The 26,240-nt window shown below is 45.1% G+C and overlaps 1 protein-coding gene across 1 annotated transcript in view; it reads left to right on the top strand.

Moving 5' to 3' along the window:
• Positions 1–26,240, top strand: part of kdm4b (lysine (K)-specific demethylase 4B) — a 96,072-nt gene that overhangs the window by 42,630 nt on the left and 27,202 nt on the right. Inside the window, exons 9-17 of the mRNA XM_083648013.1 lie at positions 6,464–6,660; positions 9,048–9,280; positions 11,996–12,213; positions 13,311–13,431; positions 17,587–17,747; positions 19,112–19,316; positions 23,525–23,601; positions 25,110–25,165; positions 25,285–25,393. Of these exons, the coding sequence (XP_083504139.1) occupies positions 6,464–6,660; positions 9,048–9,280; positions 11,996–12,213; positions 13,311–13,431; positions 17,587–17,747; positions 19,112–19,316; positions 23,525–23,601; positions 25,110–25,165; positions 25,285–25,393 (1,377 nt within the window). The remainder of the gene's footprint in view (positions 1–6,463; positions 6,661–9,047; positions 9,281–11,995; positions 12,214–13,310; positions 13,432–17,586; positions 17,748–19,111; positions 19,317–23,524; positions 23,602–25,109; positions 25,166–25,284; positions 25,394–26,240) is intronic.

Here is a 26,240-nt window from a genome sequence, read left to right as displayed (position 1 = left end):
CTAGTCTATCATAATATCTTGGCTGTCATTGATTGTGTTGCATAGTGGTTTTCTGTACTGTTGACAAATGGTGATATTGTAAGTCGCTTTGGACAAAACAAAAGCATCTGCTAAATGACGTAATGTAAATGTAATGTAATAAAAAAAAATATATATATTTTTTTTTGCAAAATCTTCATAGTTCAACGAAAATAGTTTATGCTTTAAAGCTTTAAATCTAAAATGGTTCATGGATTACATTCTAATAACAAACCTATCAAATTAAAAGTCAAGCACGTTACCGTGGAAACAATTACCGGTAAGCTTACCCCAAAATCACAAATCAGAATGAGGGGGTCCCCGGTATATTTTCTATCTTGTAAGGGGTCCTTGGCTGAAAAACATTTGAGAACCTCTGCTCTACACTACCCAGACATCCAGGCTTTCTTCCCCCTGCTTTCCTCCACATTCAACTTTTCCTGTTGTCCCCAGTCTCTGCTCCCAGAGAGTGTTTCACACACACACACACACACACACACACACACACACGCACACGCACACACGCACACACACAAACACACACCCTCCCTTTTCCCTTCTTCTTCCCCGCTTGGCTGCAAGTCAGATTTATGAGATGCCAGTGTGCAGAAGTACTACTCCTCTCTCTCTCTCTCCCTCTCTCTCTCTCTCTCCCTCTCTCTCTCTCCCTCGCCCATGGGACCAGCTGTAATTTAAGAACCAGCAGCCCCCCCCCCCCCCCCCCCCCGCCCCCCCAAACACCCAAGGGAGTGTCTCCACACTACATTCGTCTCAGTCTGATAGAGGAGATTGGTCCACTCTGCCCCGCGCAGCACGAGACACACAGGCACAGTCAAAGACCCTCTTTCACGTTGTCACTCTCATATATTCATTGTTATTCTCTCGGGGGCGGGGGGCAGTGGTGGCCTAGTGGTTACAGAGATCGTCCCGACCCGTAACCAGAAGGCCTTAGGCTGGCTTTACACGGTGAAACTTGCACGCAACTTTAGTTGCATGAAACTTAGGTGAAACCAAGTTGCAAATGAATTGCATGGTATAAATCCTTCTGCAACTCACTTGAAACTTCTGTGAAACTCAGCCGCGACAGTTGCAAAGCTCTCAACTTTGTGCAACTAGTTTCATGCAACAGCCAATCAAAATGCTGATAACCAGTCAGCTGATCACGTAGGCTCTGGCTGTCTGAATCAGTGCGCAGTCTCAACAAACACACACAAGTACATGCCATGGCAGGACAGGACAGGCAGCGAAAATGCACCAAATAAAACCGAAGACGGTCTCTTGAAAAACCGATAACACCTCCGAGTCCGAATTGATATTTTCCAGCGAGAAAACGATATGAAATACGATACAAAGATGCAGAATGACAATTCTCACTTGAAAAAAGAAGAAAACAATACAATAGATGAAAAATGACCAATCTAGCTAGCTAGTTTTGCTGGAATAAACTGCCAAGTTGCACGAGACTTGATTATTTTTTAATTGCTTTGTGTAACTGTGAAGTTGCATGGAAATTGGGTTGCATGCAACTTGCAACCTGCAACTAGTTGCGTGCAAGTTTCACCGTGTAAAGCCAGCCTTAATTTACATCCCCAAACCCCCCCCCCCCCCCCCCCACCCGCCCATCACTTTGAGAATGCAATACAGCCATCCAACCATTAAAAGGCGGTAATAATTTGCAAATTGACACCTCAACAACAACTTTATCATTAGATTTGGCTACTCTGCTGATCGCAAATTCTAGCTAAGGTTTGTTGTTGTTGTTTTTTGGACTATGGGAGAAAATGTCAATAATTTGACTTGCAAAGCGCCTGGCAGCAAATTCCCAGTGTCTGCGGGTCCTGAAAAGCGTGAATTTCATAACCTATCTTCAATAAAAGTCCTTAGTTTCCCTTCCAGTTTGAAAAATGTTTCACTGTATTTCCAATGAAAAATCAGCCCAGTCATGGAGACCGTTTTTTAATGTCCGTGTTCATTTCAGTGGTGAAATCGGTCAAATTTTTCATTGTAACCAGCATTAAAAAGGTTTTGAAAAAGTGATCAATTAAACCTTTCAGACACCTTGAAATTGGTGCCTCTCTCTCTCTCTCTCTCTCTCTCTCTCTCTCTCTCTCTCTCTCTCTCTCTCTCTCTCTGTCTCTGTCTCCCTCCTTTCTCTCCTTGCTCAATACTCAAGCAGTCATCTATTAACTCGTCTGGCTGTCTCTCCTCCCCCTGCCAAGCCTTATTCTGTCGGCACCAAATGCGACAGTGAGCGATGGGCCTCGGTGCCGGATTCGTCACTGTTTGTGGGCTGCCAATGCCCGACAGAGAGAGCAGAGAACGAGCGAGCGAGCGAGCGATGGGCTTGGTGCATGTCTCATTCCTCTTAAGTTACAAGCTCCTCAACTGCTGAGTCTGACCCGTCTGTCTGACTTGCTAGGCCAACACCCACCTGCCTTCGCTGCAAGCCTTCTGTCAGAACTCAAGAACTCACTTGTGCACGATTGTTCTGTTTAGGGATGCACCGATATGAAAATTTTGGCCGATGCCCATATCCGATATTAACATGTAAATATATTTATGTATATTTATGTATATGATTTATGTAAAATGTCGTAAACGGAGTCCACTGCACAAGAATTTCACACGTGGTACTTGTACCATGGAGTGACAATAAAAATCTTGAATCTTGAATCTTGAATCTTGAATCTAAAAGCCCATAAATCATAGATTTACTGCATTATTTCATCTCAATGTGAAGAATTTGGCTGATAATGATAACCGATATTAACATTGCAACATCGGCCGATACCGATATGATTGCCGATATATCGTGCATCCCTAGTTCTGTTATTTCAGAGCGTTGCAGTCTTAATGAACAGTGTGATCAGCCTCGTGTGGATATGCATTCATTCAGGGCTAACAGCTGACGATGTGGTCGCTTTCAACCCCTTGAAAGGGTCAAACTTATCACAGGGTTTTCATCTTTGAAAGTTTGTGAATTCGCAAAGGAAAAAAATCAATGCCGTGAAAGTTTTTGAAAATAGACAAATAGGCATGGGGCATTGAAAGTGCTTGGATTGACATATTTTTGTGCAAGAATAGAAATGGAAGTTTTTTCCTCGTCACTGTAACACAGCACAGTTGTGACGTGTTCACACATTCAAGCCTCTCTCTCTCTTTAATTGGTGTCTGTGAGCTTCTGGAAAGACTGCCAGTTCTCATTATAAAAAATTATCCGTGTTGTAACGGTAATTAACCTTGATCCATGTCTCGAACTATGCTGTGTTGGGTCCTCCAATTTGGGCTTGGAAAGTCATTGATACGTCCTTGAATATGATGTTTAAGAGAAGGTGTGAGAACCCTGTTTAAAGTCATTCAAGGGGGGGCTGAGTCTGACACGCAACAGTGAGTGAGATGAGAAACTACCACCCGCCAAATGCTTGTTGCTTGTAAGACAGTCCACTACCAACCACCTAAGCTGCTAGACAGCCACATCTCATACAGGTTGGATTCCATTCCAAAAAAAACTATTTGGCAGATAAAATAGTGAGAGCAGCTGGTGAATTCTAGTCTAGTTTTGTTTATGTATTTTATCATAATAATGTCTCAAATGGCTTTATATAATATATACCCCTTCCTTTTTTATGCCTCCGCCGGCGATAGCCAGGCCGGAGGCATTATGGATCCGGGTTGTCCGTCCGTACGGCCGTACGTCCGTCCGTCCGTACGTCCGTCCGTACGATGTTTGTTAACGCGATATCTGAGGAACGCCTGGACGGAATTTCATCAAATTTGCCTCAAACATCGACTTAGACTCAAGGATGATTTGATTATATTTTGGTGGTCAAAGGTCAAAGTTCAAGGTCACTGTGACCTCTCGAACGCCATTTTCAAGCTTGTTAACGCGATATCTCAGGAATGCCTTGACGGAATTTAATCAAACTTGTCTCAAACATCGACTTGGACTCAAGGATGAACTGATTAGATTTTGGTGGTCAAAGGTCAAAGGTCAAGGTCACTGTGACCTCTCGAATGCCATTTTCAAGCTTGTTAACACGATATCTCAGGAATGCCTTGACGGAATTTAATCAAACTTGTCTCAAACATGGACTTGGACTCAAGGATGAACTGATTACATTTTGGTGGTCAAAGGTCAAGGTCACTGTGACCTCTCAAACGCCATTTTCCAGCTTGTTAACGCGATATCTCATGAATACCTTGACGGAATTTCATCAAATTTGCCTCAAACATCGCCTTAGACTCAAGGATGATCTGATTAGACTTTGGTGGTCAAAGTTCAAAGGTCAAGGTGAGCTCTCGAACGCCATTTTCAAGCTTGTTAACGCGATATCTCAGGAATGCCTTGACGGAATTTAATCAAACTTGTCTCAAACACCGACTTGGACTCAAGGATGAACGGATTACATTTTGGTGGTCAAAGTTCAAGGTCACTGTGACCTCTCACACGCCCAATTTCCAAGCTCTGTAACGCAACATCACAGGAGCGCCTTGACGGAATCTCTTCCAATTTGCCTCAAATGGCGATTTGGACCCCAGAATGAACTATTGGCGGAGGCATAAGTCCGCGTTGCGGTCGTTCTAGTTATATAAAAGTGAGCAAGTTGGCAATATCTCTCTGTCTCAATTTTTGTCCCACTGATGTGTTTGACCCATCTTCAGTGATGTCATAGGCATTGTGACATCATCAGCAACAGCGATGTCATCAGTGATGCGAACTGCGAAGTTGCGCACTCGAGCTGCGTGCGGCGGGCCCGTATATACTGTATACACATTGTACTAGAATTGTGCACAGCTCATAAATATATCGTGAAAATCAAAATGATCTAGCTACGGTGGACATCCGATTATTTCCCTGCCCTGGCAAGGTCGGATTCAAACCCTCGGCATTATGAGGACACGGTATGTCCGTCCGCTCAGCCATAGACCCAGAACGTTGTTTTTCTGTGGCTCCAGCAATTGAGCTTCAATAGGAGCCAGCATACAGTACTTTACATACATTGCATACAGGCCAATCTTTGTTTGCCGGGCTTTTCCCTCCACTAATGACGTTTTTATGGCATAAATAAAGTGCAACTCGTCTCCGCCCTTGAGGATGGCGAAAATCTCCCTAACCCTTTAATAGTTTAATACAAATCAACCGCGCCGCAGACAGTATCCTATTACAAATGAAACCAGCAGCGAAATGTTCCCCAGCACGCCGGCTACAATCAAGGCCAGATTCACATTTATCTCCTGTTCATTTGTGTTGCCTGTTGCTCTGTTTTCAGCAAAGCTTTTATGATGCTGGTAGCAATCAGCTGTGCCCCTCATCCACCCTCCTCCACCCTCCTCCACCTCGTGTGTTTGTGGTGTCTGGATGAGATGTAGGCTGGATATTGGTTTGCCGCGGAGGAGGGCGAGCGAGCTTGTGTTTATTACTCCCTCCCTCCCTCTCTTCCTCCATCTCCGTCTTACCATTCCTCATCTCTCTCTCGCTCCCCTCCCCTCGCTGTTGTCCCGGTGTCTCTCGCCCCGCTCCTCCCTCGCCCCGCTCCTCCCTCGCCGAGGCGCTGGCTGAAGAATGTTCTCAGTAATTGAACATAAGACTCTCAGCACAAGTCAGGAAATAAAAGGGCCAGAATGTAATACACCAAACGAGGCACACAAGAAAATAAGTTTTATTTTCCTACTCTCTCTCTCTCTCTCTCTCTCTCTCTCTCTCTCTCTCTCTCTCTCTCTCTCTCTCTCTCTCTCTCCACACCTACATAATGCAGTAATGGACCAGTGTGGTTTCCTTTAAAAGCTCTATCACTGTGCTGCTCCTCCCCCCCCCCCCCCCTGTCGGCCCAATGGTTCATTGCCCTGTATTGTCATTAGAAACGTCTGCAGAGTCGGTTGGAGCTGTAAGGAAGTCCTATGCCTTCTGGTTGTTGATGCCAGCAATTTCATGTCTGTCTGTATCTGTCTATCTCTCTCTCTCTCTCTCTCTCTCTCTCTCTCTCTCTCTCTCAATGGATAATCTTTCTCCCTCTGTTTTGATTGCCTCTTACCGTAGCCTAGGTTCACGCAAGTCGTTTACCTTGCCTTTTCGGCACAAAATGGCCTCCGCGAAAAGGGTCTATTCCCAACATTCAACAAGTAGGGGACAGTTTATAAAGTGACACTAACCTGAGAGCCCTGCCAGCCCACCCAACTAAGTAGAGAAATGTTGACAGTCCATGTCTTGATTGTGTTTACATCCTGTCTCATTAAAACCTCATCACCTCTTTTCCTGTCATACACCCACGCTTACAGTCTTACACAGTTTCATCAGTTTTCCCCACCAACTTGACTGCCCTGCTTTTACATGCAAATGGGTAATATATATATATGTGTACAATATGCATATATATATATATATATAGATAGATATGTGTTTTCTGGTTGATGGATTAATCAAGCTTTTATGTCACATGGTCTGCAGTGTACCTGCCGTAAGGACATGGTGAAGATCTCCATGGACGTGTTTGTGCGCTGCCTGCAGCCGGACCGTTACGAGCTGTGGAAGCAGGGGAAGGACGCCACGGTGCTGGACCACCTGAAGGCCACGGAGCTGGACAGCCCTCAGCTGGAGCTCTGGAAGCAGAACCGCATCACCATGCGGCAAAACCTGCTGCGCAGGTGAGCGGGCAAAACCTACCTGTCTACATCTGTGGTTTGAATCCATTTCATACGCCTCCTTTACAAAGAGCGTCTACACAACTACAGACACTTTCTGTACATACAGGGTGCGTTGCCCTTTGTAGACCTGTGTTTTTTTAGGCATTGCTTATACTGTCTAAAAGTACCGTAATTTCCGCACTATAAGCCGCACCGGAGTATAAGCCGCAGCAGCAAAATTGCCTGTTTGTTACATATATAAGCCGCACCGGACTATAAGCCGCAGGTGTTTTAATGTTTTTTTTTTTTTTTTTTTTTTTTTTTTTATTGTGTTTTAATGTTTAATTACCATATGTAAGGGTTCATGCACAGAGGGGATTGTCGGGAAAGAGATGGCTGTTTGAGGAAGCTCCCATTTATTAACATTTCAACAAAACAACATAACACAACACCACCTGTGTTTTTTTTTACAGTGCACACAGTGTCCGCGGTGTGGTGAAAAGAGGGCAAGAGAGGAAATTAAAACAGAAGTGGATTCATAGTTAGAAAGAGTGCTAAAGAAGAGAGAATTCAGTTTTTTTTGTTTGTTTTTTTCCGAAAAAATCCATAGATAAGCCGCACCGTTATATAAGCCGCAGGGCCAAAAAACGGGGAAAAAGCCGCGGCTTATAGTCCGAAATTTACGGTACTGTTTTTAGCCATCAACCCGACAGTAGTTGGCTCCAATTGTTTGCTAAAAACTTTGAAATCCAGCTCACAAAGACATAGTTTCAAAATGTGAGTCAGAACAAAGTCAGAATCAAATCACATCAGTTGCTGCGCTCTCCCATCGCCACAATCGTTAAAGGAACACTCTGCCCATTTTCAACCAGCTTTGTATCATTAGAACATCAGTAGTGTATCAGAAAACTGTAAACTGTTTTGAAGTCTGTCATTTAATTTGACAGTTATTGAGTGTTAAAGTGTGGACCAGTGACATCACTGGTCCACACTAACTCAAATTAATAACTCATTAACTCAAATCAACTCTCAATAACTGTCAAACTAGATGAATGATGAATAGTTACTGGTCCAGGAAATTACTCAAGTAAAAAAAAAGTAGCCTATTTAAAAGTACTCAAGTAAAAGTACATTTGCATTACTTTAAAAAGTGTTTATGCTGAGGGAATGTAATGTCATTACTTAATTTTAATTAATTGGACATCAAATATTTTTTTGTTTCCTTAAAACCCTTGTACCCTACTGGTCCAGGTCTTGGATTTTTTTCACATCTGCGCATATATTATTTGTGTTTTTTACACTATAAAAAAGTGCTAGGATGTAAACGGACTAGGGTTTGAGGTGTTAAAATTGAGTAACAATAACATTTTGGTACCTGTAATGAGGGATGAAGTTACCAATGAATAAGAAACAATAAAAAATAAATACTATAAAATTCACCCTTCTCAACTTTGCCTTCCAAGTCTTGAAGCTTAAAGTCGAACTGAACCTGTTCATCACGTGCATAATGAGTCCGTTTCAGACTGAAAACAGTTTGTCTAAGATGACAGGTTGAGAGGCGGGTCATAGTATCATGTCGATGATTTTATTTGACAATTCTGGGGACTGGATTGGGCTTTGGCCAATCATGGCGTGTTCCACCCCCAAATCGAGTGGGGTTCAGCGTGTTGTCGTGCTACGCGAGTGGGATACGCGGAGTACCAGGCAGGCAGCTGCTTCGTGCGGAGGGAGCGGACAATCCGATGAATGGGTGCTGCCCACCCGCCTGGAATCTCCGAGGGGAGACCCCTCACAACCACGCTCTCAAACGCTCTCAAGTGCGCGCCTTTTACGCTATTTCTGTAAATACGGTATCCCTGGAATGCGCGTTTTAACGAGCCAGTTACATTTCTTTGCATTCTTAGAGATTATAGTTTTTGTTTTTTATCCATGTTTCTAACAATTGGCCAAGTGGTTAGTTTATGGGATAGGAATTCTGCCAGATGACAGGCACTAGGCGCCATTTTCTACTTCATTTGGAAGAGAAAATTATCCAGAAATGAAGATTTGATTGACAGCTGCATGTCGTGATATGATTGGTTGAAATGGGGTAGAAATTTGATAGTGCTGGGTGACGTCAGCAAACTGTACTGTTATCAATGAAATCTTGAAAAACGAACTTTTGATGTGAAAAAGTGTAAAAAACTAAAGAAATTAGATTGTTGTGATTTGATTTGCATACATTATTAAATAGGTGCACTGCATACCCAGGTATTTGAACTAAAAGAAAATAAAAGTCATTCTTGGGTTCAGCTCGGCATGTTTAGTTAATAGGGTACGCAAGTTGAAATTGATAAATAAGACTAAATAATGAGTGACGTTAATTATTACAGAAATGTAATAATCATCTACCCATCTCTCTGCCTCAGGGCCATGCAGAGGATGAAGCAGTTCCGCCGGCTGAAGCTGGAGGAGGTGAAGGTGCTGGCGGAGGAGGGCATCGAGCTGAACGCAGCCGAGTACCAGCAGGAGGTGGCGAAGCGCGACGCACAGCGCAGGCAGGAGAGGGAGGAGCGCCTGGCCAAGGAGGCCATGCTGGTGATGGAGGCCATGGAGCGACAGGAGCAGGAGGCTGCCGAGGCCGCTGCCAGAGCAGCAGAGGGTGAGCATGAAGACTCTGTGTGTGTGTGTGTGTCAGGGTTTGAGCATGAAGACTGTGTGTGTGTGTGTCAGGGTTTGAGCATGAAGACTCTGTGTGTGTGTGTGTGTGTGTGTGTGTGTGTGTGTGTGTGTGTGTGTGTGTGTGTGTGTGTGTGTGTGTGTGTGTCAGGGTTTGGGCTTTGATTCCCTATTTAGCTCAAATAGAAACGAAAAAACCTCTTCTCTAACTGAGATGGTCCAATGCAAACAGTCCATTATTCATCTAAGTGATGTGCTCAAGTGAATAAGTGCAAAGCGTTTGAGCCAAGGTTTCACCAATACACCCAATACCATATAGGTTTGCAGAGGCCAGTTCAGTAACACTGCTGTTATCTGATATTTTGTGCTGCTGGTGATATTCATTTGATGCCAAAAATGTTTTAGATTCAGTGTTTTCCCCCAGAACTTTCTTTCTGTCAGGGTGGAAAATCCTCCAACAGCATTTAGACCATCATGGAACACTAAAACTCTCCAAAGTCTCTCCGTGTTAAAGAAGTTCTTAGGTCGATTAGCGACTTCTGAAGACAGGGTGAGGCAGGTTTCCTTGCAGGTTTTACCGACTGACGCTCCTGAATAAAATCTTGACCTCGCATAACGGGTGTAGGATTTATTAAGTTTAGCCAATTCTATCTAAACATTTTGGCAACAATAGGGGAATTATGTGGGTTTCCTGATTAGTGCAGTGAGACTGGACACCATCACTTTGACACGTCACTTCACTGGTCAGATGGTCAGATTCAAATGGAGACTTTGAATTTGAGACATCTTGGTTTGATTTTTGTTTCCCATTTGCATCTTAGGTTTAGGCCAGTGCAGCTGTGTTTTTGCAAGACAGTACAACAGGCCTAAATTGAGTTTAGGTTTATTTAAAGCATGGCGCTAATATAGGCAGAGAAAATGTATGTGTAGCACTGGTGTAGTCTTTGTCAAAGTAGTATAATACATTGTACACTATTCAAAGAATATGATATGAAACAAATCATTTTTATAGCTGTAACATCCATGCCTTGGATAGTGGTAGAAATTGGTTTTAGCTTTTGATATCACAGAAAATTGAACAACTGCATATTATGTATGTGTCTAGTAAGAGCCCGAGTGCCTTGAGTGCACGACATTGAAATAAAATCAACCCATCATTTCAGGATTTATATCACAAACAGTGATATTGCCTTAAAAAAAATCATCTTTTTACGAGTATAAAGGTGTGTGATCCAGGGACCAAAAAACAGAGTTGGCTTCTTTAAAATCACTAGGATAAGACTCTCTCCCTTTCCATCTTCGGTCTTATGCCTTTTCCTCTATCATACATTATGATTCTATCATACATTATGATTCTATCGTACATTATGATTCTAGGGTCACAGGAATATGTATTTATTACATCTGTAGCCAGGCTGTTGTGGCTGACACTTGCAATCCTGACTATTGGTTGGTTGTAATGTTTCCCTGTCTAGGATTTTGAGCTTATTCTATGTTTGCACTCATTACGAGTCACTCTCAATAAGTGTGTCAGCCAAATGCTAATAAAATGTAAAAATAAGTGGTATACCCAGGGCATAGTACCTATCAATCCCACTTCACTGGGGCTTTGTTAAGCTAAATAAGTGGTATACCCAGGGCATAGTACCTATCAATCCCACTTCACTGGGGCTTTTTTAAGCTGTGTGTCACCAGGCAGGTTGACTGAAAAGCAGGTTATTTACAGCAGCAGCCTGAGGGGGGCAGTAGTAACACCGGGGCGTTAAGGCCACGTCTTCTCGCTTAATCTACACCTGCTCTCTGCAAGCTGAAAATTGGAAATAAATTTAGATATAATGGATATAATTAAGCATGTCAAGCCTGGCCCAATGGGAATGTGAGTGTGGTTTTATAGCCATGGAGCAGACTGTCCACCTGGAGCTGGAGAGGAGTTGCTGTTATAGAGACTCTGAGAAGATTTACATTAACATTCTAGCTGGTGCTCTTATTTCCTGAGCGAGCTGCAGTGAGCAGGTAGAGGTTCAAGGACAGCTGAGACTCTCTACAACTAGACTCACCTGCTGCTTAAAGGGAGCAGGTTCATATTATACATTGACTTTGAAAAGTAGTCAGACTCCTTGTTGCACGTTTTCCCTCTGTGCTGTTGAGTGTTTTCAAAATGCATTTTCTGCAGGGGATTTTAATCGGAGTACTAGGCAAACCACTCTCCTATCAAAGTGAAAATTAATTTGTAGAAATTAGAGATGCACAGCAGCAGACAGTGCAGCCATATTGGAGATGGAGCATCGAGCAGCATTGTCATGAACCATACATCCCACACTTTAGTATTATCATGCAGAGTCTGCCCACACGGTGGACTCTGTAATTCATTTATGGATTACATTAAAGTCCAGTTCTTGAGGTTTGAAAATATGAATCATTGCTTTCCAATCACTATCATTTGAAAATACGGAAGGTGCCATTTCAGTGGGTTTTGCTAGTCCAATTTTACTATGGAAGTCGATTCCAGAAATCGGACAGGAGAAACTCAAATTCTTTATTTTCCAAACTGTGATAATGGGAGATTGACATTTTCCCCTATTTCGTCCACAAATATGTGAATAATGAAGGGACCTGGTCCATGCGCTCTGCTCTCCAAATCTCTGTTCGTTGTCCTCTGCATCCCCAACAAAGTTTTTCTCCGTTTCTTCCTCCTCAGCACCGGAGCTCAAACCCGAGCCCATATTCAACCCTCAGCTCTTGCCAGAGGACGCCGAGAAAAAGAAGCAGAAAAAGCAGAAGGTGGTGTCGAATCTCCACCAGGCCATCACCGGGTTCGAGGCAGCGTTTGAGCAGTTTGCTACAGCCGGTGTGAAGAAACCCGAGGTGGAAGTCAAAAGTGAGCCTGACATTCCTGTAGACATCAACGCCACCCAGGTGAGTTTGTTCACGACCTCAGTCAGCTCCAAGTCAGATCATGTGTGTTCTTTTATTTGCTTGCACAGTGACAAAGTTAATGTGTGAACAAGCAAAGAAACTGAACTCTTTTTTTGTCCACCAGCCGCAGCTTCTGGTACATCCCACAATTCAAAAGCCACAGGACCTCCAAATTATGGTTGATTACCTGCCACAGTTGCTGTTAAATTCATTCATTAATACACAGGACAAGATGTTACTAGCCCTTGTGCCAAAATCCCAGGTAAAACCCGTGCAGAAGCCCAATCCAGATTAAACACAAGATTAACGATTTACCAGAGTTACTAGCTTTTGGCTTGTGTGAATTTGATACACAAATTGGATCCACGGGAAGAAAAAGATTTTAGGTGTAATTCACTGTTGATTAATCTGACTTACTCAGCCTAAAAACTCAAATACTGTATACCAAACAGACCAATCTTTTGTTGTGTATGGTTAAAACGTGCAAACTGTCTAACAACCAGGTGGCAGATGACTTACGGTAATTGTCAGCTCACAGCAAAACAAGGAATTAAAAAACCCTATTTGCCTCTCTTTTGAAAATATAAAAAATCCATTTGATTTGATTTGATAATTTTTATTTCGAACATGTAAAGATAAAGCATTAACAGATCAAATAAAATCCAGAATAAAATCATAGATATAACAAAAAACAACAACAAAAACAAGCCTTTACAGCAAGTGCAATGAGAAACCTCTCATGCACAACACAAATTAAACTATTTAATCCTACCCTCTTTCAACTAACCTCTTTATCCATAAACTCCTATACTTATTTACTCCTTTATTTGCTTATAGCAAAGGTAAAACATGCATTATTGTGGCTTGGCTGCCTTCATCAGAATGTTACCTGCTCATTTGTATTATTCCTACTGACAAGCCATCTAAATGGAGTGTTGTGCAGTGGCAGATAAATCTAGTTCACATTTGTGTTACACGGCCTCTATTAGCATGCATCATAATCAATGCCTGCCTAAAAATGTACAGAGATGTGGGGGAAAAAGGCATTTTGAAATGGACAATGTGAAGGAAGCCTGTCTCTGTCACTGTGCCCTCAGCCGTCCTACTCCAAACACACGATGCCCACGGAGGTGAAGAAGAGTCGGCGCCACCCACTCACCAAGCCGCCCATGCGCTCGCCGCTGTCCATCATCAAGCAGGAGCCGACCAGCGACGAAGGTGTGTGTCTGTTTATCTGTCATCGCTAAAGCTGCGTTCACACCGACCTATTAAAGTTGGTCGCTGGCGTCGAGTTTACATACAAAGTCAATGCAAACGAGCGAATGAGCGTATATTCGCCTGGGAGAATAATCGCTGGGCGTCCGAGCGGCAGAGACAGAGCGACAGGGAGAAAATACGCTCGTCGCTCAAGATGAAATATTCCAACTCGAGCGAAAATACGCTGGCATCAGTCGCTCGCTGTTCAATGCTGATTGGATGCTGTGTGAGAGCGAGTCAAGGATCACTCTGGCTTGGAACAAACCGCTGGTTTATTGTGTGGCAACAAACCGCATTGACAGGCTGACAGCTGACATGAAGTGAAGTCTGTACTACCGGTATGCAGCTCGCATTAGGAGCACGCTGATAGGCTTAGCTTGTAAACAATGACGGTGGCTCGTAGTGGACAAACATCATGACATTGCGTAACGTTATATCCCCCACATGTCCGTCATTTCGTGTGCCTGTTGATGAGCGATTTAAACAGAGCAACAGAGCGACAGAGCGATTCCAAAGGGTTGACTTGAGCGACAGAGCGAAAAATAAATATCTCGGTGTGAACGCCCCTTTACTCTGTCCCTCTCTGTTGGTATGACTCTCTGTTGCTCCGTCTGTGGCTGTATCCCTCGCTCTACCAGGCTCACACAGATATACTGTTTTGCCAATATTTATCTGGCTGACATTGGCCAGATATCGACCAGTCACCTCTGAGATATCTGATGGGGGGGGCGGGGTTCTCTGTGACTGCAGCTACAGAACAAGGGCAAACCTTCTAGACCACGGCGGCGCTTCCCCTCCAACACCACCCACATCCCCCTAGCATCGTCTCCAGAGTCTCCACCCTAGAAATCGAGTGCATGTAGCGTGCAAGATTGCTAGTGTCTGAAAAGGGCTAAAGTGGGTCTACAACAACATACAATTCTGCATGTATTGGACCTGAACCACAACATTTTCCAGACATTTCTTCCAAATTTCCAAACTATTCAAGACCTGGAAATGATCAAATTCATTTTTATATACGGTACTTTTCCAGACCTTTTTACTTTACTTTTCTACTTTATTGATATTTAGCAGACGCCTTTATCCAAAGCGACATACAACCAGGATTACAACACAGTACAGCAATAAGAAAATTACATAACAGTTTTAGCGAACAAATGACAGAACAAACAGACCTGTGTAAAATGCAAGCTCTTAAGTTTATATGAGGAACAAGTTCACAGTGTTTGGGGAAATCATGCCCTGGCTGGGAGGATTCTTTTAATTATCTGTAGGAACCCCTCGATTACTCTATAAATATTCCATCTGTACATAGTTAATGTAGAACTGTTCTGTTTTTGTGTGTGTGTATTCAGATAACCAAGTGAAGTCAGATTCTTCAAACCACCTGAAGGAAGCTGAAACTAATTGCCCGCTCCCTGTGCTCGTGTCGCTAGAGGGTTATTCACACAATTCACTCCGTTCTGCACAAGCATCGAGTCAACCTCCTTCCACACGACCATGTAGAAGCAGAAACTCTTGGGTCAGCAGTTTTCAGGTTCCATGGGAGAAGATGCCGGCAGGTCTCTCACAGGCCATGGCAGGAGGTGACTTGGCTTGCCCAGACGACAGGAGAGAAATGGTTCGGACTCTTGTGGCAGAAATGCGTGTACACTGCCCCAACCCCTCCAGAGCTGCTTGTGCGGAGATAGCCAGCGCTATTGTATCTCAGTACCCTGCTACCTTTGCTGATGAGACTGCAGACGGTGATCAGTTAGACCGCGGTTATTGTTTCTTACTCAGACAGATGAAAACAAGAGTTGAACATCTCAACAGAGACAACCGTTTCAGAATCCGACTGCCTAGGAAAAAGCCTACCAGTGATACCAGTGGTGGTGATGCTGCCATCAAAAGGGGGAGATCTCAACTGGATAGTTATGGCTGCATCAACTGGCAACCCAAAGCTCTACCAGAAGGAGAAACAGCAGAATCCTCAGAGGCCAAAAGACAGACTTTGTCAGCTGAAGAGATCTGCGGTGCGCTAGGAAAAACAATAGAAGAGCATGAGGAGTCCTTCAGGGAGCAGCAGCAGCAACGAGAAATGCTAAATATCGCTATTGAACCCGCCGTTAAAGTACCAATAGAAGGTTTGTAGAGTATCTTATACATGGAGATCATAGGTCCTAGCCACTAATCCAGGGGTTCCCAACCTTTTTTGGCTTGTGACCCGACTTTGACGTCACAAAAATCTAGGGACCCGAGACATTCAAATTCCGGTACACTATCGATATCATCATCAGTGAACGTCAGTGATGTCACATGTAGCAGTATGCTCCTTTTTCACCGCAGATTTCTGACTTTCATCTGAGAATTCTGACTTTAATCTCAAAATTCTGACTTTTTTTCCCTAAAAATTCTGACGGTAACTCAGAATTCTGACTTTTTTTTCAGAATTCGGATTTTATTCTCAGAATCCTGATTTAAAGTTATAATCTCAAAGATTTTCATCAAAATAAAAAATTAAAAGTCACTTAATATAATGTCAATTGAGGCTATGGCCCATTGATGGAAGCCTTTGCAGTACATTAGTAATGTCACATAATGCAACACTGTTTGCATCTCACCTGCAATTACCACTCATCGCCATAGGTGTCACCCAAGAGAACAAAACTTAAATCTTAGAGATTATCCCTTTAAAGTCGGAACAAAAAAACAAACAAAAGAAAATCACAAGTGACCCTAATCATCTTCGGTAGTTTTAAATTGTGTGTGGTGTAAAATTTCAGGCGACCCTATTTGAATTCCAGGTGACCCCACTTAGGGTCACGACCCTAAGGTTGGGAACCACTGGACTAATCCTACCCACCCCTCGAATCCCGACTCTACCACCTTCTCATCCCTATGCCCGCCCGCCCCCCATTTCATTTTATGTATGTAATTTTTCAGTCATGTTTGTTGTAAATGACACAAAAAAAATAAACAGAAAGATTAATTTTAAAGTCTAAATTTAAAGTCTGGAATATATTCTAGACAGTTTCATCCTGCCATTGAATAGATGTGGTCGGTCTTGCTGCCTTATAGAGCTGCTAACACTGTCTGAATGCTGTTTCAAAGGCTTTTCCACCCTGGTAAAAAGTACAATTCTGTGAGAAAAACAGACTTGTTATGTTTTGCATGAAAACAATCAAATTGTTAAGTTAAATTAAGATCCTGAATATTGACACCGGTAGCTTCTGTACAAAATAACTGATTTGGCCTTCAGAAACATGTCAACCGAAAGAACCCTAACCTCTACATCTCTCCCCGTCTGTCATTCTCCATCAATCTATCTTCATCTGCCTCTCTCTACAAAGCCGTCTTTCCCTCTCTCTTCCTCTGCTTATTTTGTTCCTTCATGCATTCATTGTCCTCTCCGTAGTTTGAATGAAGACGGCATTTGTGTTTTGACTATCGATCCGGAGAAAGAAAAACAAAGCCGGAGTAAAGCTCCCTGTGGGGATAATGAAATCTAGACTGTAAAGCTCCCCTCCCCTCTCTTCTGTCTTCTCCCTTTTTTTTTTTCTTTCTGACCGACGGTTATTGATCCGGGGATCATGACTCCCAATTACCTGCTTTCAAAGTCACTTTGGGGCGGCAGCAGGGGACCGGACTCTGCGCCCCGTCCTTCAGGAGGCTGGATGCAGGAAAGGGAGGAGGGGGGAGGTGGGAGGAAAAGGAGAGCTGTAAGACAAACCTCCTGCTTTCTGTCCAGGCCCAGCGGACGCTCTGAGTCTGTAGCCTCGGCGGGCTGTGCTCTGAAATCAATTGCAGACCCAGAGTAGGGAGTTGTTGATGCCTGTGCTATGTGTGTGTGTGTTCATCAGCCAATTATACTAGTGTTGTTCTTGTTGTTATTGTCTGAAACTGAATGTGCTGTTTCTGTCTCTTAGACGGGCCTTCCATGTTAAAGAGATCCTACTGCTACTGTATATATCCATTTCTGGGGGGAAACATCTTTGAATATCTCTAAAATATACAATGGTCCAATCTGTAAAAGTGTTTAACCCAAGGAAATAACTTGGCTACTACCCTAAAAATATATATATATATATATTTGTTTCAATTGATCTGATTTCTATACCATCTTTTTACTTCCAGAGCTATCCACCCCCATTCCACTGAACGGCAACATGAAGAAGGAGGAGCACCTGTGGCAGAACCACTCGCCCAACTTCCTGGCAGAGAAAGCCTTTAACGCGGCCGTGGCGTCGCTCGAACCCCACTGTGCTATCTGCTCCCTGTTCTGCCCGTACACAAAGGTAGAAGCTGTTCTGCTCATACACAAAGATAGAAGCTGTTCTGCCCGTACACAAAGATAGAAGCTGTTCTGCCCATACACAAAGGTAGAAGCAGTCAAGTAGAATAGTTGTAGTAGAGGTAGTTGCAGTAGTAATGTCATCATTCAGAAACCACGGCCAAAATGGGGGCAAACAACCCCCCCAAAATCCTGGGGTTCTCCTATGTCACGTGTTGCACACAAAGATCATATATACGGAAGATGAACACTCCAACTTACTTCCTTGACAGCTAGATCCACATTTTTCTTCTTGCCAATTCTCAATGGCTTCCTTGTTTTGCTCGGGAGTACAGAAAAACTTTGAATTGTTGATTTTTTAAATGTGTTGTCTGCGCAGCCCACCACGCAACAGCTTTTAGCTGTGTTTAATTCAAGGAAAATGACGCTGGTGTATGGCAGTGAATGGAGAGCTTTCCCCCGTGATAGCCTATTTCATGCAGTGTGTCTATTGGTGGCAGTAGAAATGAGCGGGTCAGTAATAATAATAGCAGTGGCATTTGTGCAATATTAAGTTTTTAATTCATCCTAATGTGGGAAATGATGTAAAGGGATAGTTTGGATGATTTGACATGGGGTTGTATCAGCTTCTTATACAATAGATGGTGGTCGGGGTCGTAGTTTGGAGAAGCAGAGAGTAGTCAATGCAATGTCTTGCTGTGGAGGATCAGCAGCATCAAGTATTTTAGCCACCTAAAAGACGGCCCACATAAACAAATCAATATGGGTTTTAAGTGTATGCTATATTGACAACATTTTCAGTGCTTTACCTTGCTGTAAAAACAGCCCTTTGGCACTACATCTTCTCATCCGTAGAACTTTAACCACATCAAACGTTATCAATAAGCCTGACTTTTAGATTTAGATTTAAATTAAATGAGAGCTCACTTTCCACTTTTGTTTATGGGAATTTTGCACCAAGGAAATCAATTGGACATAGTCTGGTTCTATTAGGATAGGCAGATAGCATGAACTAATGTTACACAGAAAATAACATGGTCTGTTGCATACTGAATTGAGCTTTCATTCAAGGAAGAAAAGTCTAGTTTTTTTGTCTCTAGGACTGGAACTGGCATCCGTATCAAAACATTTCCAACGATGCTCAGCCTTTGCTAAAATAGTACGGTAATAATAATTCAACAAGTGCGTCAGCGCTTTGTAGGTGCTCAGGGGGTGCAGAAGGCCCAGTTTCAGTGTAAAGTCTTAAGATTTGGGATTGACCAGAAGGCCTAAAGATCTATGGTATAGCTAGGATCATAAGGGGTCAGAGATATAACTGATAATCTGTCGTCAATAGTGTGTTAATCCTGTCATCTTCTTTCTTATCAGCCCGGCAAAGATCTCTTCCTGGAAAGCGTCCCGCAGCACACCGCCATCCCCCGCCACGGCAGCCATACCCGCCCGATGATCCCTGAGATGTGCTTCAGCGCCGGGAACGGCAACAGCGAGCCGCTGCCCACCAACTCCCACATCGGAGAAGATGGTACCAGCCTGCTGCTGTGCTGCCACTCCTGCTGCATGCAGGTCCACGCCAGTGAGTAGACAACCCTCCAGAGTCAGAGGAAATCAAGCAAGGAAGCAAACTGAAAGCAGCCATAGGCTGAAAACACAGCATCACGCTGTTTTAAAAGGCTTGTGACATCATTCAGTGTCTCTTGTCTTAAGTCTGTGGTTTCCGGCCAGGGACAGTCTTGAGTTAATTTCATTGACTGGAAACATAGCACAATAAGAGAATGTATAAGAAATACTATTTCTGATCAGAGGTTACACTCTTCATTGCTACCTCCCCACCTCTAACATAATTATTATTTAATAATTATCGCAATTCTGTCCCGCCAAATTTCACAATATACAATATTATTGCAGTTTGCGTCGTTTTTATTGATTTATTCTTATTGATTTATTATGCTTATCGGTCTATCCACACAATATCGCAATATTGGATATTATGAAATATCCCAATGCCCAAGCCTCTGTAATATATCTCACAGCAAAAAGGTGATATTGTAGGTAATATTTTGAGAAATTAGACCGGTAGGAGTCTTCCCTAACGGTGTGGAACTGGGACTCTTTGGGGAAAAAAAAGACACGCTCAATCTGAAGGCCAAAAAAGAAAGTTTGTGCTTCCTGTTGTGGTAGAATAGTTTGATTCTGTTCAACAGGAAGGGATTGGCAACTGGTTGGCACGCTGCCTCATTTGATTTCAGCCGGTTCAGATCAGCGCCATGGGGCCGGCTGCAGGGCCAGACAAGGTTCTGTTCAGCCGGTTCAGATCAGCGCCTGGGGCCAGCTGCAGGGCCAGACAAGGTTCTGTTCAGCCGGTTCAGATCAGCGCCATGGGGCCGGCTGCAGGGCCAGACAAGGTTCTGTTCAGCCGGTTCAGATCAGCACCTGGGGCCGGCTGCAGGGCCAGACAAGGTTCTGGACTGACTGGCTGGAGAGACGGCCTCTCCCTCCCCAGCCTGTCAAAAGTCTGGGCCTTTCTCAACATGTTTTACCCCCGACACCCCTGAGAGTGCTGCTGGAAAATAAGCAGCGCAGAAGAGGAGACTCCACTACACACTGTCACTCTCAAGCCGTTTTCACACATGCCTACAGGAACATTGCCTGTAAATCAATATCGGCCATTTCCCGGAATTTCCCTTCACACCTGAGGGCTCACATGTGTGAATATAGCAGTCAAATTATCTGTATTTGAGGGGGGTCGGGGGGGGGGGGGGGGCACTGCAGAGCAGGTGGGGAGTGACGTGTGCACTTGGATGGGGAATCGTCCTTATTTTGGGGGTCGGCAAAACTCCGATGGTGAAATAAGTTCGCTTGTCACACAATAAATCACACTCATTTGACTTAAGAGGGCATGTATGTTGTATCATTCACATTCGCTAACCAGTGTTTGAACTGAAATATTTGAAGAAGTTGGGATCCGTGTCTGAGAGAAATAGCCTGGCTGGTTCGATGTTTATCCGTTCGCCTGCGTCACGTTGAAGCACTTTTTAGAGACTGGCTTCGTTTGATGTGTCCGGGCTTGCCTTCGCTGTCGGCAACGTAAGTAAGCATTTCGCTTTGTGCATTTGCTTTCTCAACAAGCGTTGGGCGGCTTCAGACTAGAAGCCGCTGTGTCCTGTGTGTCGGGCTGCTGACTGAAGGACTGGCCAGAGAGAGCAGAGAGGGGAGGGGGGAAATCTGCACGCCCACACATGAAGCAGACATACCGCTCTTCTGACAACCTCTGAACTGGTGAAATGTCCGCGATGACGGGGTCGCGCTTATACCGGAAAACTATTTTCACACATGAAAGGCATAGACCACTTTCTGGTCATTTCCCGGTATAAAGCGCATGTGTGAAAACGGCTTCAGAGGGACTTCTAGTTTAACTCTCCCCGACTCGGGTTAAACCAGCCAATGAAAGGGTCTCTCTGAAGGCAGCGCACCATAAACCTCCCATCTCTTATTTACCCCACTTCCACTTCTCCCCTTGTTATGTTTTATCAGAGATAGCTGACTTTTAAGGGCATACAGCATTCGTCAATGTGAAGTGAGAGGGCAGGCAGCTTGTTAACACTTTGAGTGCCACGGCCCTTGGGCAAAAGGTTGCTTGCTGTGCCACATAGGCCGCAATGCATTTTAAAACAGTCATATAATTTCTTTAATAATTACTATGTAAACACTGAACACGCACAAATAACGATGAGACTCTCTTCTATCACCTGCAAAAAAAAGTTTATTGATCCCATTTTCCGTTCTTTAGTTATGAGCCGGAGAAGATAGCTTGATTGAACCAAAAACAGCCCTTTTTTTCTACGAGCTGAGATAATGAGCCTTTTGTGAAATTAAACATTTCAAGCACATCACTGACTCTGAAGCTAATTTTCTGATGTCTGGGTCTGTCTGGGTGAAGTGTATGCTGCTCTGCGTGCTCTGCGTGCCCCCCCCCCCCCTCAACTGCACACGCCTCCTCCTGGGTGTGTCTGTTGGCTCTCTGCTGAGTTTGCTGTGCACACACAGTGAAGGGTGCGCGACAATCAGCTTTTTGGTTCCGCGTGTGTTTGTCACGGGCTCCCATGCTTCGAGTTGAGAATAATAAGGCTGATTATGCGAATGTGCTGTCGCAGCGGACACGGAGGTGCTCAGTTGTGACAGCGGATGCAGCTGCTGCGGGCACAGCTGGCGTTTGGCTTCATGCATGTCGATGCATACGGACGGATGCGATGCGATTTCCTTTTTCCCCAGCGACTTCTTCTGTGTGTTTGGCTCCACTTTCTCTTATCAGGAGAGTGCTGTCGCCACCTAATGGGTTTGTAAAATAGGTTATAGACCTCCAATAGCTACAATATTGTAAGAGGCGATGTAAGAAGCTTAGATCGACACCCCCCCCCCCCCGTCAAAAAAACAATTTGGAGTTACTGACGCCATTTGGCGTCGCTGGCAGCCTACGGTAAATTTCTAATGACGCCATATGGCGTCGCTGGCACTCAATGTGTTAACTGTGTGTGTGTGCTTGTTAACTGTGTGTGTGTGTGTGTGTGTGTGTGTGTGTGTGTGTGTGTGTGTGTGTGTGTGTGTGTGTGTGTGTGCGCACGCGCCCTGGGGGAATCTCTCTGCGCTTTCCTCTCCTGCATGTTGCCAAATAGTAGGATTAAGCCTATTTTGTATTATAATAAAAAGAAAAAATGGTCTAATTTTAAAATGTGAGGGATCTAAATTAGGATCTCTTCTTTCTGTCTTGTATTGTCTATATTTCTTTCTTTTTTTTTATCACTTTGCATCTGTTTTATCACAGTGCAAATAAATCACTGGTTCTGTAATGAATATTTGCTTTTGTCTGCACATGTGGATGTTTTTGTGGCTGCCAGCAAAGGCAAGCATCTAAAAATGACTGCATGGACGAACACACACACCATGGCACGCGCGCACACACACATGGTCTAACTCTCTCACACGCGCGCACACACACATGGTCTAACTCTCTCACACGCGCGCACACACACATGGTCTAACTCTCTCACACGCGCGCACACACACATGGTCTAACTCTCTCACACGCGCGCACACACACACGCACACACACAGACCAAGCCTCTTGGGTTGTTATTATCCCTAAAGCTGGACTGTGCCAAACAGGCCAGTTCATTAGTCATCCAGGGATGAGCCGGGCCACCCGGGCCGCTATTGATGAGAGAGGACATGAAGACACCCTGCCCCCTCTGCTCCCACACATGCCCCCCCCCCTCTCTGCTCCCACACATGCCCCCCCCCCCCCTCTGCTCCCACACATGCCCCCCCCTCCCCCCCTCTGCTCCCACACATGCCCTCCCCCTCCCCCCCTCTGCTCCCACACACCCAACTACAAAAATCATTCAAACCGCTCCAGCTGTTCCAGAAATACACCAGCCTTTTGGCAAATATACCCAAATTGGAAATTTGTGTGACGAGCAGATGGGTCAAATAAATGTATGAGGCACAAACAAACTGGTTAACGGGCTGGTTTGTGGCAAAGTGGAGAGTAAAAAACAAGTGTACAAATGATGGGTATGAACAAGAGTGTGCTTTGAATACATCTTGAGAGATGGTGCCAGAGGCCTAAAAGAGACTCCCATATGTCAGTGCCACTGCCAGAGTGAGGGGCTCCTTTCCCATCGGGGCCACCTTTGCTGAATACACCCATGGCATTGGAAGGTGCCACTAAATGCTATATGTTATGGGACAGAGTTGTGAAGTCTTGTGTTCTCTCATTTTCTACAGGTTGTTATGGTGTGAAGCCGGACTCTGTCGGCAGGTCCTGGACGTGCTCCCGGTGTGCAACAGGCGCCTGGACAGTGGTGAGTCGTTGCACAACAGGACGCAAAACCCAAATCTCTGGGTTCCTACATATGTCTGGGAAAGGTGGAAAACCATCTCTGCCAGGACAATATGTTGATTAAGGGGCTGATTTCAATGAAAACCCGTTTTGCGCAAATGGTTCAAACTTGAGTCCCGCCTGCACAGGTGCTGATGGGCTTGATTGAGTGAGGAACACCAGAAAGACACTAGTCTTTCTGAATCGCTCTACAGGAACCAAGCTAGTTTTGATCTTCTCCAAGAGAAGTAGACAAGGGTTTGGATTGGACAAAAACAGTCTGGAGTAGTCGGGGGGGGGGAACATTGTTGAGTACTGTTCGTCCAGATACAGAACCATTGTTTCACATTGTGTAAAATCTGTTATTGTGAAAAAGGATCTTCACCTATAGAGTGATAAGGACTAGTTGATCATGTTTCCCTGTCGCTATCAACATACTGTACATGCAGATCCCATCAAAAAGTGAATGTCTGGAAAATGTCAAATGTGTGTGAACTCAGAGGTCTGGACCTCCTGTGTCCTCCTGAACCCAGAGGTCTGGACCTCCTGTGTCCTCCTGAACCCAGAGGTCTGGACCTCCTGTGTCCTGTTGCTGAACCCAGAGGTCTGGACCTCATGTGTCCTGCTGAACCCAGAGGTCTGGACCTCCTGTGTCCTGCTGCTGAACCCAGAGGTCTGGACCTCATGTGTCCTGCTGAACCCAGAGGTCTGGACCTCCTGTGTCCTGCTGCTGAACCCAGAGGTCTGGACCTGCTGTGTCCTGCTGCTGAACCCAGAGGTCTGGACCTCCTGTGTCCTGCTGAACCCAGAGGTCTGGACCTCATGTGTCCTGCTGAACCCAGAGGTCTGGACCTCATGTGTCCTGCTGAACCCAGAGGTCTGGACCTCATGTGTCCTGCTGCTGAACCCAGAGGTCTGGACCTCCTGTGTCCTGCTGAACCCAGAGGTCTGGACCTCCTGTGTCCTGCTGAACCCAGAGGTCTGGACCTCCTGTGTCCTGCTGAACCCAGAGGTCTGGACCTCATGTGTCCTGCTGAACCCAGAGGTCTGGACCTCATGTGTCCTGCTGCTGAACCCAGAGGTCTGGACCTCCTGTGTCCTGCTGAACCCAGAGGTCTGGACCTCCTGTGTCCTGCTGCTGAACCCAGAGGTCTGGACCTCATGTGTCCTGCTGAACCCAGAGGTCTGGACCTCATGTGTCCTGCTGCTGAACCCAGAGGTCTGGACCTCCTGTGTCCTGCTGAACCCAGAGGTCTGGACCTCCTGTGTCCTGCTGAACCCAGAGGTCTGGACCTCATGTGTCCTGCTGAACCCAGAGGTCTGGACCTCATGTGTCCTGCTGCTGAACCCAGAGGTCTGGACCTCATGTGTCCTGCTGAACCCAGAGGTCTGGACCTCATGTGTCCTGCTGAACCCAGAGGTCTGGACCTCATGTGTCCTGCTAATCCCTCACTGCCCAAACCTAATTGCATCTGCTTTTCTGTTTTCCAGGAGTGTTGCCTCTGTAACCTGCGGGGAGGAGCCTTGAAGACCACCTCAGACAACCGGTTCGTGGTCCACATTCCCTCGTTTCAGTTTTTTCCACTGCATATGGTTTTTCCCATGTGGCCGTCTCTGAGCAGCTTCCATGAGTTTGCAATGTGACGGTGCCTCCCTCCCTCTCCAGGTGGGTCCACGTGATCTGTGCCATCGCCGTGCCCGAGGCTCGCTTCATCAACGCCATCAAGAGGGAACCGGTGGACGTCAGCGCCGTCCCAGATAAACGCAAGAGTCTGGTAAGTTTGGATAGAGACCGAGGAAAGGGCTGCGGGTATTTTTACCTGTTGACTTTACCTTAAGACTTGTGCGTCAGCCTCGACTCAGAGCCTGGCCGGTGACAGCTAGTCCCGTATACTCGAACGTCTGCTTGACGAGGGGTCGCAGGGGAGTCCTCAGCAAAATGAGTCAATTGTGTGATTTCACTAGGATTTCAATGACTAGAGGTTTTGCCCAAGGAGAGAATGTAGTGCATATACTTGGTAATAGCTTCACTCGCTCTCCTGTTATCTCCCCATCTACATTATATTATACTTGCGCTGTTCGGGTCGGCTGCGTCGAGCCACATTTTCGAGGAGCTGCACGCCAGCTGTGCCGACAGGCTCGCCGGCCACAGCACACCCCTCAGCACATTCGGCGAGGGCTTTGACGCACAACCATGTAAACTAAAGGCTATTACACTTTCCATTTCAGGGGCCAGTTGCACCAACTGGTCTTACACTGGTCTTAAGCTAAGTTGGTCGTAACTTTATGACCTAACAGCTACGCCGGTTGCACCAAGACGGCTTAAGCCTTCTTTTCACTACGCCCAGGCGTAACTCTTACGCCCAGGCGTAACTCTTACGCCTGGTCAGGAGGAGGCGTAGAGCCTGCCTGTCTCCGCGGAGACCTTTTTGAGTCCTTACCGTCATCGTCGTAACACAGCCAGTTCTCCGTCTTTGAAAGCACGATGTTAGATTATAACTAACTAGTTGTGTGGCTTAGCCTTCCCAAATGTTGCTGTTAATTTTTTTGAATTTAATACATAGAATTGGGAACGTTACATTCAATTTCATTCAGACTGTCTGTCTGGCTCAATCGCCGCCA

Source organism: Poromitra crassiceps, assembly GCF_964638095.1.
Source record: "Poromitra crassiceps genome assembly, chromosome: 12".
Lineage (NCBI taxonomy): Eukaryota > Metazoa > Chordata > Actinopteri > Beryciformes > Melamphaidae > Poromitra > Poromitra crassiceps.
Note: the sequence above shows the minus strand (reverse complement) of the source record. Positions and strands in the feature narration are given on the sequence as shown.